Source organism: Geotrypetes seraphini, chromosome 10 (assembly GCF_902459505.1).
Source record: "Geotrypetes seraphini chromosome 10, aGeoSer1.1, whole genome shotgun sequence".
Taxonomy (NCBI): Eukaryota; Metazoa; Chordata; class Amphibia; order Gymnophiona; family Dermophiidae; genus Geotrypetes; species Geotrypetes seraphini.
The window spans coordinates 14804979-14819985 of NC_047093.1; the positions used below are offsets into that span (position 1 = coordinate 14804979).

The window sequence follows — 15007 nt, forward strand, 5'->3', positions numbered from 1 at the left end:
CAGCGCGGAGGCGCGCGCCGCTCAAAATTAATGTTTTTAGGGCTCCGAAGGGGCGGCGTGGGGGGGAACCCCCCCACTTTACTTAATAGACATTGCGCCGCGTTGTGGGGGCATTGTGGGGGGGTGGGGGGGGTTGTAACCCCCCACATTTTACTGAAAACTTCACTTTTTCCCTGTTTTCCCGGCGTGATGCCTATTAAGTAAAGTGGGGGGGGGGTTCCCCAACAAACCTCCCCCGTCGGAGCCCCTAAAAACAGTAATTTTGAGCGGCGCGCACCTCTGCGCTGCGCTCAATTGTCTGGGCGCGCCTTTGTCTTTCGCGCCGTTGTCTATGAACCGAGGGGTACTGGTGCCCCTCCCCCGCACCCCCATACCTCGTTAATTTTCCCGGCGCAAGCAGGACCACGAACCCGCTGCCCGCCTTGTATCTGATCTCCCTCTAACGTCGCTTCTACGTTGCGGAACCTCTATGCGATGTCAGGGAGAGCCGGCACCGATGCGGCCAGCAAGTACGCCACGATGCTCGCGCTGGGTAAAGTGAATGAGGCACAAGGGAAGGAGCACGTGGCAGAGGGAGGTCTAGAAGGAACGGGGGAGGGGGGGCAGAGAGGAGGTTGGGTGCCAGCGCCTCCTCCCCTCGCCCCCTGCTGGTGGGTGTGAAAATATGGTCCTGAGTAAAGTAGAATGAGCGCCTTCATGTGGGCAGTAGGAAAAGTGGAGGGAACGAGTCAGGGGCATTAACAACCCAAGCTAAAGCAGCTTGTCTGAGAGACCCCAGTCCAAATTCCCGTCCTAATAGCTACTGTTCTTACCGCGTGGCATATTTTTTTTGTTTTCAATCCATTCACACTAATTCATTTTGTTCTTCTTTTCCCAGCTTTTCTGTCTCTTTTTCTCAAATCTCATCCGGTGTCTTGATTGACTGCTTTGCAAGACGCCTGTCCCTCATGCAGTGGAAGACCCCCCCGGAACCGTTCCTTCCACCCTCACGCAAACGAGTCACGTTTTCCCCTCTTCACTTCCCACCCTGTCTTGGTTTGATTTTGCTTTTTCATGGACGTCGTTGCAGTTGCTTCGTATAGGTGTGGTTTATAGACTAGTGTTAAGTGCATTTATTTTCCCCCAGGCTGATTTTGGAGAGAATTTAGGCCGAGATAGAGGTTTCTACTGCAGCCCAGGGTGCTCAATGCTCCGACGCTTCTCCGACGTTCACGAGAATTATACGTGCATTGGAGCAGCGTCGGAGCATTTAGCGCTCCGGGCCACGGTAGAAATCACTCTTAGGGTGGGGGTGGGGAATTAGAGAATTTACCCTGATCTGTCTAACAGAGTCCAATTGACTTTCCTTCACTGCTTCACGACCAGTGGTGTAGTAGGGGTGGGTGGGTGGTCCGCTCTGGGCACGATCTTCCTCAGGGCGCTCACACCCCTCCTGCTCTCTACCCTCCTGCCGCGCGCCCCTTCCCTCCCCGTACCCTTTTATCCAGGACCCGCACCTAGAGTGCCGAAGCTGATGCAAGCAGCTACATCGTGGCTACTTGTGCCAAAGGTAAGGGGGAGGGGGGAGATGGGAAAAGGGGGGAGTCGCGGCAGAGGGGGGCGGGGGAGAGGGGCGACACTGCCCCTGGCACCGCTCACCCCCCCCGCTACGCCACTTATCCTCTGCGCTTATTCCACCCTGTTGTCAATTCTCTTCCAGCGATGCAGCTTCTTAGAATTAGCCCGAGCCGTAATCTATGGCTGGGGAAATTCTCTTTCTTTTATGTGGTTTAAAGAAAACTTTATTTGTGCATCAACTCAGATTAACAAGTTATACCTTTGTCTTGCAGAAAAAAACATTCGACTTTTACAGAAGACAGGTAATTAATCTTACCAAAGATCACATAACACACCCTATACAGTGAGTAGTAAATATTTGAATTGAACCTATAGATCTATATTTATTCACGCTGTTTTAGAGTCACTCTCTTTGTGCGCACATTCTAGTTTCCTTAAGGGACTGGAGGAGTTGCCGTACGATGAGAGGCTAGAGAAACTGGACCTCTTCTCCCTTGAAAAGAGGAGACTGAGAGGGGACATGATCGAAACATTCAAGGTACTGAAGGGGATAGATTTAGTAGATAAGGACAGGTTGTCCACCCTCTCCAAGGTAGGGAGAACGAGAGGGCACTCTCTAAAGTTGAAAGGGGATAGATTGTACGAACGTAAGGAAGTTTTTCACCCAGAGAGTGGTGGAAAACTGGAATGCTCTTCCGGAGGCTTTTATAGGGGAAAACACCCTCCAGGGATTCAAATAGGGGGAAACACCCTTCAGGGATTCAAGACAAAGTTAGACAAGTTCCTGCTGAACCAGAACGTACGCAGGTAAGGCTAGACTCAGTTAGGGCGCCGGTCTTTGACCTACGGGCTGCCGCGGGAGTGGACTGCTGGGCACAATGGACCACGGGTCTGACCCAGCAGCGGCAATGTTTATGTTCTTATGTTTTAAACATAGGAAGACATTTATTCCTGAGGCTCGAACGATAAAAGATGCATTTTTTTAAAGCAGTATTGAGGAAGGAGAATTTTGGGAATTTCTACTTGGGTAAATTACTTGCTGGCCTGACTTAAATGCCTCAAAAAATGATCCATCTGCTAAAATGCCCTATTCGGTATCTCGATATTACATTACATTACATTAGTGACTTCTATTCCGCCTATACCTTGCAGTTCAAGGCGGATTACAAAAGAGCTAACTGGACATTTCCAGTGAAGTTTAAACAGTTTTGGAGTTTGTTATTTTTCTGGTTACAAGGGAGGAGAGGTACCTGGATTAATTCCGGAAGAACTTGCTAATCACCGCGGGAGAAGACCTAAAGCCTGTTTTCCAATTGCACGTCACAGATTTTCTGAGAAATGTTTAAGCGCATTGTGTCAGTAGCTAAACCGTGTATTTAATCTTTGCGTTCTAGATTATGTACCATCGGCAGGCCCTCATGAGATCCACAGTGAAGTCCTCAGTCTCACTGGGAGGGTGAGTGCTCCAGCAGAGGGGTCAATGTGTGGAGACGTGCAATGATGGGCTTCCGTCATTCAGGGAGTCAAATATGATTGTCTCTGCTATTGGACATTGTGTTATTTGGGCAAGTTCCTGGAGGAAAAGTTCATAAACCGCTTATTAGCTAGGTAGATGGGGAAAGCTACTTATCCCAAGCAACCAGCAACAAGGAATGTTTTTTGTGAGCTGGAATCGGGGCGCTGGGATCAATAGACCTCTAGTGTGATCCTGTGTGGCACATCTTATAAGCACCCCAAAGCTAGGATTACCAGATGTCCAGATGTCCTCTTTTTGAGGACTGTGTAGGGACTCAGTCTGGGCATGCTTTTCAATTTTACAACTTTTTTATCCAGGGAAACTTGTACATGTATCCGGAGTCTTCCCTCTCCCCTCCTCGTGGAATGTGGTGCTTGCTTACCTATCGCTGCTGTAACTTTCAGCCGTCAGCAGCGTCAGTGAAGCAAACACACTGCCTTCGGCAACCTGGAAGCTTTCTCTCTGTTTCTGCTTCCTGTTCCCACATAGGTGGGAAGCAGTAGCAGAGAGAAAAGCTTCTGGGCCACCAAAGACAGTGTGTTTCCTTCACTCACTCTGCTGATGGTCAAAGATTTACAGCAGCGCCGGGTGAGCAAGCACCAGATCCTGCATGGGGGGGGGGAAGAGGGGGAGAGATAGCATAGGGAGGGTAAGAAACATGCTGGTCCTTGGGGATGGGGAGAAAAGGGAAGGAAAGATGCCAGACTTCCAAGGGAAGAAAGGGAAGGGGCAGAAAGAGATTGCAGACCATGGGAAGAGGGGAAGGAGAGAGATATCAGATCACTGGATGGGGAAGAAGAGAAAGATGCCAGACCAGGGAAAGGAAGGTAGAGGGAGAGATTCCAGACTAAGGCAGGGAAGTGAAGGGAAATACAGAGAGATGCCAGACCACAAAGGGTGGAGGAGGGAAAGGAAGGAGGAGAGAGACCATAGGAGGAGGAAGGGAGAAGACGGATGTCAGACCATAGGAGAGGGAAAGAGAGGGGGGAGATGATATACAGGGATGGAGGGGAAGGAGAGAGAGAGGGAGGGAGGACATGGTACACAGGGATAGGAGGGGTAGGGAAGGGAAAAGAGGTGGAAGAAATACTGTTTATGGATAGATGGGAATAGGGAAGAAGAAAGAGGGAGGAGATGGCATACATGGATGGTAGGGAAGGGCAGAAAGAGGGAGGAGAGAGTGCATAGGGATAGATGGGAAGGGAAGACATGGAAAAGTAGATAGACCTGAGGAGGAAGCAGAAAAATGGAAGAAAGTTGAATGTTAAAAGCTAATGCCAAAGGTGGATGCAGACGAAGTCCAACATATGCAGGAAGAAGGTATATATATACCATTCATGCAAAAAGGGGGGAGTGAAAAAATTTTTGTATTATCCAATAACACTACCCTCAATTTGACTTAAATTGTTATTCAATGAATGCTCAGAGACATGGAGGGTTTTTTTTCTGGAAGGAAAACCCCCCTATACCACCTCACCACCCAATCTTTGCTAGATCTTCCATACTTTTAAGCATAAATTAGTGTCAAATCAATACCAAATCAGTGTAAATAATTCAAAAAAGTTCAACATTTCGTAACTTAAAGCTCTAGAAACCAAGCTGATTTGGTATTGATTTGGCACGAATTTATGCTTAAAAGTATGAAAGATCTAGCAAAGATTGGGTGGTGAGGTGTTATAGGGGGGTTTACCTTCCAGAAAAAAACCCTCCAGGTCTCTGAGCATTCATTGAATAACAATTTAAGTCAAATTGAGGGTAGTGTTATTGGATAGTACAAAGATGGAGTTAGGGCAGAAATTGAAGGAGAGAAAACCAGTAAATGCATAAGAAGGCCTTGGAAACAGAGTTAAGAGCACAGACTGGGAAAAGAGTAGAAAAATTAAATCACCAGACCACAAAGTGAGCTTATTTTCAGTATAGTGATTGAAATGTGTCATTTTTCAGAATTTACATCTGCTGTCTATATTTTGTTCTGTTCAGGAAGAAACACATTTCTTTCTATTTCTCTGGTGTTGTACTGCATGTAGGTTTACCAGATTTTCCGTTTGGAAATTCCGGACACCCTAGACCCGCCCCCCAGGCCCGCCCAATTCCAACCATCCCAGTCCCGCCCCCAATCTCTTCCTAGCCCCGCCACCCTCCCTCCCCCCCGGCTGCCTGCAGTAGTAAAATCTGGTAACCCAAATTCAGGGAAGTCCTATCTGGTGTTACAACTTTTTGGGAATATTCTTTGGAATATTACATTGGTTCAATGCAATATTCATCGGAATATTACATTGGTTCAATACAGGGTATCGTAGCCTGCAGAGAAGGTAGGTTTTCCTAGGTTAATACATTCAGTAGCGTGATGCCCAGCGCCCGGTCCACACTTTCAACCACAGCAGGCCATGTGACACCTCTGATGTAAATGCTAAAGAGAAGATGAATGGAATCTCTGTTTTTTGTTTTTGTTCCTTGTTCAGCATTTTGAAGTTCAGTGAATTGTACTTTTCCCATGACCCCATCATGTCAGGATGTCTTCCCAGCAACCCCTGGATTACTGATGATGCCATGTTCTGGGAATTCAATGCTAAACTGTAAGTCTGTGTCTCGTGCATTAAGCTGAATGTATGCCCTGAGACCAGTGGCGTGGTAAGGGGGGAGGGAGGGGGGTGGACCGCCCTTGGCGCCGTCTTGGTGGGGGCGCTGGCACCTCTCTGCCCACCCACACCACATTCGCGCCCTCCCTTCCTCGCCCCCGTCCCTCTTTAAAATCTTCACCAGCGTGAGCAACTTCTCCGGCCTATGACTCGCGCCGGCCAGGCTCCCTCTGAAATCCCTTCTGGGTCGCAGGGCCGGGAAGTGACGTCAGAGGGAAAGCCAGCGCGAACTTCAGGCCGGCGAAGCTGTTCGTGCTGGCGAAGATTTGAAGAGCTGTGGGTTGGGAAGGCAGGGCAGCGAGGAGGGTGTGGGGAGTTGGCGCTGAAGGAGCGGGGTTGGGGGCAGAGAGGAGGGCGCAGTGGGCACCACCGCCCCGGGCGCCTCGTACTCTCGCTGCGCCACTGCCTGAGACCCTGAGCCTCTTCCTCTTTCTCCTCAGTTCACTGTGGCCAGAGGAAGATCAGGAAATACTTCAAAAGTATGCATTATTTCTTTAATTTAATTTAAATTGATTTATTTTAAACATTTATATACCGTTTAAAACTAAGCGGTTTACATAATTTACACACACAATATAAAAATAAACACATGATAAAATAGACCTGTGATAAAATAAACATGCAAACAGTCCCCAGAAAGATATCATAATTTCAATACTAAAAATCGTGGATAGTTCATCAATTTTACTAGAGATAGCTAGAAAAAGGCATCTACAAATAGCCACGTCTTTTAATATTTTCTAAACCTGCCCTTTCCATAGCAATTTCGTATCTGACCCACCAAGGAATTCCATAACTTAACTCCTGCACAACAGAACGTCATTTTACCAGTCTCGACAAGTCTTGGCTTCACAGACGTCCTCAGGAAAGCTAAATTTTCAGAATGCAAAGATCTTTTTGATGTATAGCTAAATATATTATTTTTAAACGATGGCAAATCATCATAAGAACATAAGAAGTTGCCTCCACTGGGTCAGACCAGAGGTCCATCGCGCCCAGCGGTCCGCTCCCGCGGCGGCCCATCAGGTCTATGACCTGTGAAGTTGTTCCTGACCATTTCTATAACCTACCTCTGCTTCTGTCTGTACCCCTCAATCCCCTTATCCTTTAGGAACCTATCTAAACCTTCCTTGAACCCCTGTACTGTGCTCTGGCCTATCACAACCTCACTGCTTTTATACTGTACTCTGAAGGTGACTGTGAGCCAGTGCAATTTTTGGCAATGTGGTGAAATATGATCATATTTAGACAATCAAATCCAACACAAGCCCCCTTGAAAAACCAATAATAATATCAAAGTGTCGGCATGCCCTATAACGTCACTTCCTAGGCGCGGGTCTCGAAAGTGACGTCATATAGCGCCAAAAAAGGTACGGGGAAGGCAAGGGGCATGCACGGCAAGGAGAGGAGCGGGCGGGTGGGCGGACGGGCAAAGCGAGCGGATGGGGGTGGAGAGGAGGAGGAGTGCCGCCACGCCCTTAGGATGACCGCACCTCCCCCTTTCTACGCCACTGCCCTTGTTCCCAACAAGTACCTCTGCCGTGGACAGCATCTGAAACCGGCATGCAGGTCTGATCGGAGCTGTTAATTAGACAAAGGGCTTCCCTTGTTGGACGGGGGGGGGGGTCATCATTTCTTTTTCTTTCTTCTGCTTCTTTCAGGGTGGAAGTGCCCACCAAGCTTCGGGTGGAGCGGTGGGCTTTCAACTTCAGCGAACTGATCCGGGACCCCAAAGGGCGGCAGAGCTTCCAGCTTTTTCTAAAGAAAGAATTCAGTGGTATGTTTGTACGTTTTCAGAACAGAGGCCCACGGATTGGCTTTTCTGGATATTCACCGTGTTTACGCAGGAGGTGGATTTCCATCTAAAGGAAGCAGAGTCTTCAAATCTGTCTCACACATATTCATTTGTAGATATCCTGAAAACCTGACTGGCTGGGTGTCCCCCCAGGACTGCGTAGAGAATTCCTATTTTAAAAATGTTTGGCTAGGAAAGAGGAGCATGACAGTGGAAAAATGTAACGGGGAGCTTCTGCTCCTGATATTAAAGCCCATTACAGAATCAATCTCTCTACTAGGTGGTTCTCTAAACCACGAATACGACCGCTATTTATCATTTCTACAGCGCTGAAAGGCATACATAGCTCTGTACATTTAAGAGTCAATAAATGGACCGTGCTCAGAAGAGCTTACAATCTAATTTGGACAAACAGAAAGGACATCTCAGGGTTGGGGAGTTTCTGGCAGAAGGAATGATACGATGGGTATCTGACAGCGAGTGGGAGTTAAGAGTTGAAAGCGGCTTCAACAAAGTGGGCTTTTAGCTTGGATTTGAGACGGAGCAGGACGTGTTGACTCTGGCAGCCTGTTCAAAGCGTATGGCGTGGCAAGAAAGGAGGGACCGAGTCTGGAGTTGGCAGTGGAGGAGAAGAGTATAGATAAGAGGGACTTACCCGACGAATGGAGTTTGACGGGGGGGGGGGGGGGGGGGGGCATAGGGGAAGATAAGTGAGGAGAAATTTTGAGGGGCTACAGAGTGAATGCACTTGTAAGTCAGTAAGTGGGGTTTGAACTGTATTCGGAAACGGACGGGGAGCCAATGAGGTTCCTAAGTCGATGGTATACCCCTTAGCCAGTCGGGGTTTTAGGATAATAATAATAACAGTTTATATACCGCAGGACCGTGAAGTTCTATGCGGTTTACAATGATTAAAAGATGCTACAAATTGAGTGGAATTAACAAAGTTAAAAGCTAGTGATTAACAGCTCTAGGGATCAGTTATTGTGGAATAAGATTGTACGGGTCAGTTGCCTAAATACTTCAGGAACAGATATGTTTTTAGGCGTTTCCTAAATTCCCCATAAGTACTAGGCATAAGCAATTGTTCCAGGTCTTTACCCCATAATGCTGCCTGATGTGAGAAAAGATGTTGATGATGTCTTTAAAATTTACATCCTCTAACCCAGGGGTGTCAAAGTCCCTCCTCGAGGGCCGCAATCCAGTCGGGTTTTCAGGATTTCCCCAATGAATATGCATGAGATCTATTTGCATGCACTGCTTTCATTGTATGCTAATAGATCTCATGCATATTCATTGGGGAAATCCTGAAAACCCGACTGGATTGCGGCCCTCGAGGAGGGACTTTGACACCCCTGGACTAGCCAGTGGGGAAACAAAAATTCAAGTGTGAGCTTCTCTTATGTCTGTCGGTTGAGAAAGAGAGATATTCCTAATGATTATGGATGAGATAGATTTGCATGCAGTGAAGGTCCAACTTGCGAATTGCTGTTAACCCTTGAAAATGTCTTTCGTTTTCAGCACTGGGATGGACTGCAGGAAATTAGAGTGCACAGAATCTGTGGCTTATTATCACAAACTCTAGATCAGTGGTTCCCAAACCCTTTCCTGGGGGACCCCCCAGCCAGTCGGGTTTTCAAGATATCCCTAATGAATATGCATGAGAGAGATTTGCATATAATGGAAGTGACAGGTATGCAAATCTCTCTCATGCATATTCATTAGGGATATCTTGAAAACCCTACTAGCTGGGGGTCCCCCAGGACAGGGTTTGGGAACCACTGCTCTAGATCAAGGCTGCTCAAGTCCAGTCCTCGAGATCTACTGGCAGGCCAGGTTTTCAGGATATCCACAATGAATATGCATGAGAAAGATTTGCCTGCACTGCCTTCTTGGTATGCAGATCTCTCTCATGCATGTTCATTGTGACTATCCTGAAAACCTGGCCTGCCAGTAGATCTCGAGGACGGGACTTGGGCAGCCCTGCTCTAGATGTATTGTTTAGCAACCGTCCTGAAGAGTGACAATGCTGTTAATAGGTGGGCTGTGCTCATTTACAGTGAATGAAAAATGCATCTGATGACCAAATATGATAGATCTGAAAGAAATCTGTGAAACAAAACATTTCTTTCAAAACTCAGCTAAGCCTTGATGTTGGATATAGTCAGATATTCCATCTGTGTACACAAGATGGGGACATTGGACAGGGCCTGTTGACCAATGATATCACTTGGCTCAATGGAGCTTTTTTTTTTCTTCTAATCTGTTCTGAGAACTTGAACACAAATCCTTATTCAAGAAAGATTTTCGTAGTCACAGAATATGAAATGGTGCTATAGTCAAGGAATTTGGCGCCACCTAGTGACAAAAGACATGAAGTACAATGTATATGAATGATTACAAAGAACATAAGAGCTGCCATACTGGGATAGACCAAAGGTCCATCAAATCCAGTATCCTGTTTTCAGCAGTGGCCAACCCAGGTCCCAAGTACCTGGCAGAAAACCAAAGAGTAGCAACATTCCAGAGCTGAGCTTGTGATGTCATGATGCCTCATTCCACCAATGCCTAAGAGGCAACCTCATCAGTGATGTCACATTGGCTTGACTGTCCTATACTTGGTCACATAAAAATTGCCATACTGGAACTGATCAAAGAGGGGAGATATGATTGAAGTCTACAGAATCCTGAGTGGAGTAGAACGGGTACAAGTGGATCGATTTTTCACTCTGTCAAAAATTACAAAGACTAGGAGACACTCGATAAAACTGCAAGGAAATACTTTTAAAACCAATAGGAGGAAATATTTTTTTTCACTCAGAGAATAGTTAAGATCTGGAACGTGTTGCCAGAGGTTGTGGCCAAAAGCGGATAGTGTAGCTGGTTTTAAGAAAGGTTTGGAGGAAAAGTCCATAGTCTGTTATTGAGAAAGACATGGGGGAAGCCACTGCTTGCCCTGGATTGGTAGCATGGAATGTTGCTACTCTTTGGGATTCTAGAATCTTGTTATTCTCTGGGATTCTGGAATCTTGCTATTCTTTGAGATTCTGTATGGAATGTTGCTACTCTTTGGGATTCTAGAATCTTGTTATTCTCTGGGATTCTGGAATCTTGCTATTCTTTGAGATTCTGTATGGAATGTTGCTACTCTTTGGGATTCTAGAATCTTGTTACTCTCTGAGATTCCAGAATCTTGCTATTCTTTGAGATTCTGTATGGGATGTTGCTACTTTTTGGGATTCTAGAATCTTGTTACTCTCTGGGATTCCGGAATCTTGTTATTCTTTGAGATTCTGTATGGAATGTTGCTACTCCTTGGGTTTTGGCCACGTACTAGTGACCTGCATTGGCCACTGTGAGAACGGGCTACTGGGCGTGATGGACCGTTGGTCTGACCCAGTAAGGCTGTTCTTATGCTCTTAAGTCTTAAGTGGTTTTCAGTGATCGCAACATCCCTCCGTTGTCCCAGGTCCTGTGCCTGACTGTGGCCTTTTCTAGTTGAATTTTTAGATCAGCTACACTACGTTGAACAATGAGATAATGGTGGACCCTACTTTTTTGCGTGTCCTATGTATTCTTTTCTTTGCGATACCCATCTCCTTTTTTCCCCCTACTCAGAAATGGGGTCAGTGCTAAAAGAGTGAACATAAGAACATAAGAACATAAGAAGTTGCCTCCACTGGGTCAGACCGAGGTCCATCTCGCCCAGCGGTCCGCTCCCGCGGCGGCCCATCAGGTCCGTGACCTGTGAAGTGGTTTCTGCCTATTTCTATAAACTACCTCTAGTTATATCTGTACCCCTCTATCTCCTTATCCTCCAGGAACCTATCCAAACCCTCCTTGAACCCCTGTACAGAGTTCTGGCCTATCACATTCTCTGGAAGCGCGTTCCATGTGTCCACCACCCTCTGGGTAAAAAAGAACTTCCTAGCATTTGTTTTAAACCTGTCCCCTTGTTATTCTTTGAGATTCTGTATGGAATGTTGCTACTCCTTGGGTTTTGGCCACGTACTAGTGACCTGCATTGGCCACTGTGAGAACGGGCTACTGGGCGTGATGGACCGTTGGTCTGACCCAGTAAGGCTGTTCTTATGCTCTTAAGTCTTAAGTGGTTTTCAGTGATCGCAACATCCCTCCGTTGTCCCAGGTCCTGTGCCTGACTGTGGCCTTTTCTAGTTGAATTTTTAGATCAGCTACACTACGTTGAACAATGAGATAATGGTGGACCCTACTTTTTTGCGTGTCCTATGTATTCTTTTCTTTGCGATACCCATCTCCTTTTTTCCCCCTACTCAGAAATGGGGTCAGTGCTAAAAGAGTGCTTCTGTGAAAAGTCCAAAAAGGTATCTGTGTTACGCTTGTTCGATAAAGGCTTTCAGTAAACATTCTGTGTTGCCTTTTTTGAAAAAAATCTAGTAATGATGATTGACCCTAGAATTGTAGTGGAAGTGAATTAGGTAGCGTTTCAAAGAATACCAATAAACTCTTTTTAATGGCATTCCTCTTTGCTTTATTGATTTGTGTTGAATCATGAAAAGTGTATTAATTTATGCCCTTTAGAAGAAGACTGATTGTATTTGGTGTGAGCATGTTCTAAAGATCCAATTCCAAGACACTATTGTTCAGATCAAATGACGAGGATAATAAGCATTCCTTCACTATAACACCTCATCTATACTCAATAAATTAGCCAAACTATGACCTGTTTCCTTGAGGGCTCAAAGAGCCAATTTCTTCATCAGTCTGAATCACTCAGTTTTTATTTATACGAATTGCTTGCAATTTCACAGTTTCCCTAAACAATTTGCTTATTTCATTTACTCATAAGAACATAAGAAGTTGCCTCCGCTGAGGCAGACCAGAGGTCCATCTTGCCCAGCGGTCCCATCTTTTAGGTCTAGAGCAGACATGAGCAACTCCGGTCCTCGAGGGCTGGAATCCAATCGGGTTTTCAGGATTTTCCCAATGAATCTGCATGAGATCTATTTGCATGCACTGTTTTCAATGCATATTCATTGAGGAAATCCTGAAAACCCGATTGGATTCTGGCCCTCGAGGACCGGAGTTGCCCATGTCTACTCTAGAGTCTCAAACGGGAATTCCCGACATGATACACTTCCCCTCCCCATTCGCAGTTTCGACACTCGCGGTTTCATTTATTTGCTATTTTTTTGGGGGGGGAGGGAACCCCCATAGTTTACCACATTCCTGCCTCTCTCCAGCCTTCCTCCCGGCATCCCGGCCTTACCTGGTGGTCTAGCGGACTTTTGGGGCAGGAGCGATCTTCCTATGCTCCTGCCCCGTGTAGATCGCCAATAGGAAATGGCTGCCATGAGCTCCCGTCGTAGTCTTGAGAGACTACGGGAACTCACGGCAATCATTTCCTATTGGCGATCTGTACGGGGCAGGAGCGTAGGAAGATCGCTCCTGCCCCTAAAGCCCGCTAGACTAGTGGTTCCCAACCCTGTCCTGGAGGACCACCAGGCCAATCGGGATTTCAAGCTAGCCCTAATGAATATGCATGAGAGAGATTTGCATATAATGGAAGTGACAGGCATGCAAATCTGCTTCATGCATATTTATTAAGGCTAGCCTGAAAACCCGACTGGCCTGGTGGTCCTCCAGTGGTTGGGAACCACTGTGCTAGACCACCAGGTAAGGCCGGAATGCTGGGGGGAAGGCGGGAGGGAGGCGGGGGTGGGTCAGAGCCGGACGAGTAGTTATTTGCGGTTTTTCTCCATTCGTGGCCGGCTCTGCCCCTATCCCCCGCGAATACCAAGGGAGAAGTGCCATATGCTGTATCAAGGTATGTTCCTTACAAGAAAAAGAAATCCCAAACAAAAAAATCCTAAATATATCCTGTGGTGTAGCAAGACATGCAGGGTGGTAGTGCCCCCACCCTTTGCCCTTCTCTCTACCCCCCTGCTCCTTCCATGCCCCCCATACTACACTCGTGCCCTCCCCCCCATACCTCTTTAAATGTTCGCCAGCAGCTTCTCTGGTCTGCTGCTGATACCGGCTTTGGCTTTCCCTTTGATGTCACTTCCTGGTCCCATGACCCGGAAGTGATTTCAAAGGGGAGCAAGCGGGTCTGAGAAGTTGCTCGCGCTGGTGAAGATTTAAAGAGATTCCAGGGAGTGGAGGCAAGGCAGGGCGCGAGCGTGACGTGGGAGTGACGGAGAGGTGCCTGCGCCCCCACCACCACCTCCCCTTACTACACCACTGAATATACCACTGACTCTACCAACCTACCTTACGATGCGCACCCACCTTCATAAGCGATTCTTCTCAGAAAATGGCGGCGACAAATTTTTATAACATTCCGTTCAATCAGACTTTCAAAGGGACCAATAACGAAGCCTATTTGTACCGATGTCATTCATTCCACATCCGCATTCAACCCTGCTTAAATACCCAATATTGCTCGCAATAATTCGACTGACACTCATAGCTCCCACCCTACCTGAATCTGATTAATAACTTGCCATCTGATGATTTTTCTCCAGCCAATGAGAGACCAATGGTGCCGATAAAGTTTTAGTAGTTATCCAACACTTGTGCTCGGTAACGTGGCGTAGTAAGGGTGAGCAGTGCCTGGGAGTGCCTCTTCCCTGCCCTCCCTGCCGCAGGCACGCTCCCTTCCCTTTCCCATGCCTTTTTAACTTCTCCGGCATGAGCAGTGTGCCCATGTCACTCCCTAGTCTCGGGTCCCAGAAGTGACATCAGAAAGAGCGCCGATGCCAACGCGGGCAGCAACCTCATGCCGGGGAATTATAAAAGGTTCAGGAAAAGGCAAGGGGCGCCCACATGTGGCAAGGAGAAGCACGGGTGGGGGACAGAGAGGAGGAAGGGTGTCACCCCTTAGCAAAATGGTTCCTGGGGCGGACTGCCCCCATCGTTCCCCGTTCTTCCTACGCCACTGCTCAGTAAGTTTCAGCCAAATTTTGACGACTGCTTCTGTCGACATATACGAAGGGCTCCTTTTACGAAGCCGCATTAGCGTTTTTAGCGCACGCAGCATTTTAGCGCATGCTAAACCCACGCTACGTGGCTAGAACTAACGCCAGCTCAATGCTTTTTAAAATAAAACTTCAAATCTTTCTGTCTACTTATCTAGGGACAGGCAACTGGCATTTTATATATCTATACAACATTCTCCAAAAGTAAAAACAGTATTTGAAATTAAGCTTTCAACAATGGTTTATCTTTAATAAAGTCTTCTAACTGGACTGGATCATAAAACACATATTTATCACTACCATATGAAATAAGGCATTTGCATGGAAATTTCAAAAAGAAAGTAGCTCCAACTGCCAAAACCTTAGGCTTTAGTTGAAGGAACTGTTTCCTTTTGAACTGAGTCTGTCTAGAGACATCCGGAAACATTATCACCCGTTGACCACAAAACATCTCTTGTTTTTTCAAAAAATATAATTTTTAAAATATCTTGTTTTTCGAGCTCTGTCTTAAAGGTCACGAGAAGAGTTGCTCGCTTATCTA

General features: G+C 46.7%; 1 protein-coding gene across 2 annotated transcripts in view; it reads left to right on the plus strand.

The window, feature by feature from the left end:
- RGS9 (regulator of G protein signaling 9) overlaps window positions 1-15007 on the plus strand; it is an 85595-nt gene that overhangs the window by 37086 nt on the left and 33502 nt on the right. For both annotated transcript variants that reach the window (XM_033961201.1, XM_033961202.1), the window contains exons 10-13: window positions 1830-1859; window positions 2952-3013; window positions 5536-5649; window positions 7374-7489. In XM_033961201.1, coding sequence (XP_033817092.1) covers window positions 1830-1859; window positions 2952-3013; window positions 5536-5649; window positions 7374-7489 — 322 coding nt within the window. The remainder of the gene's footprint in view (window positions 1-1829; window positions 1860-2951; window positions 3014-5535; window positions 5650-7373; window positions 7490-15007) is intronic.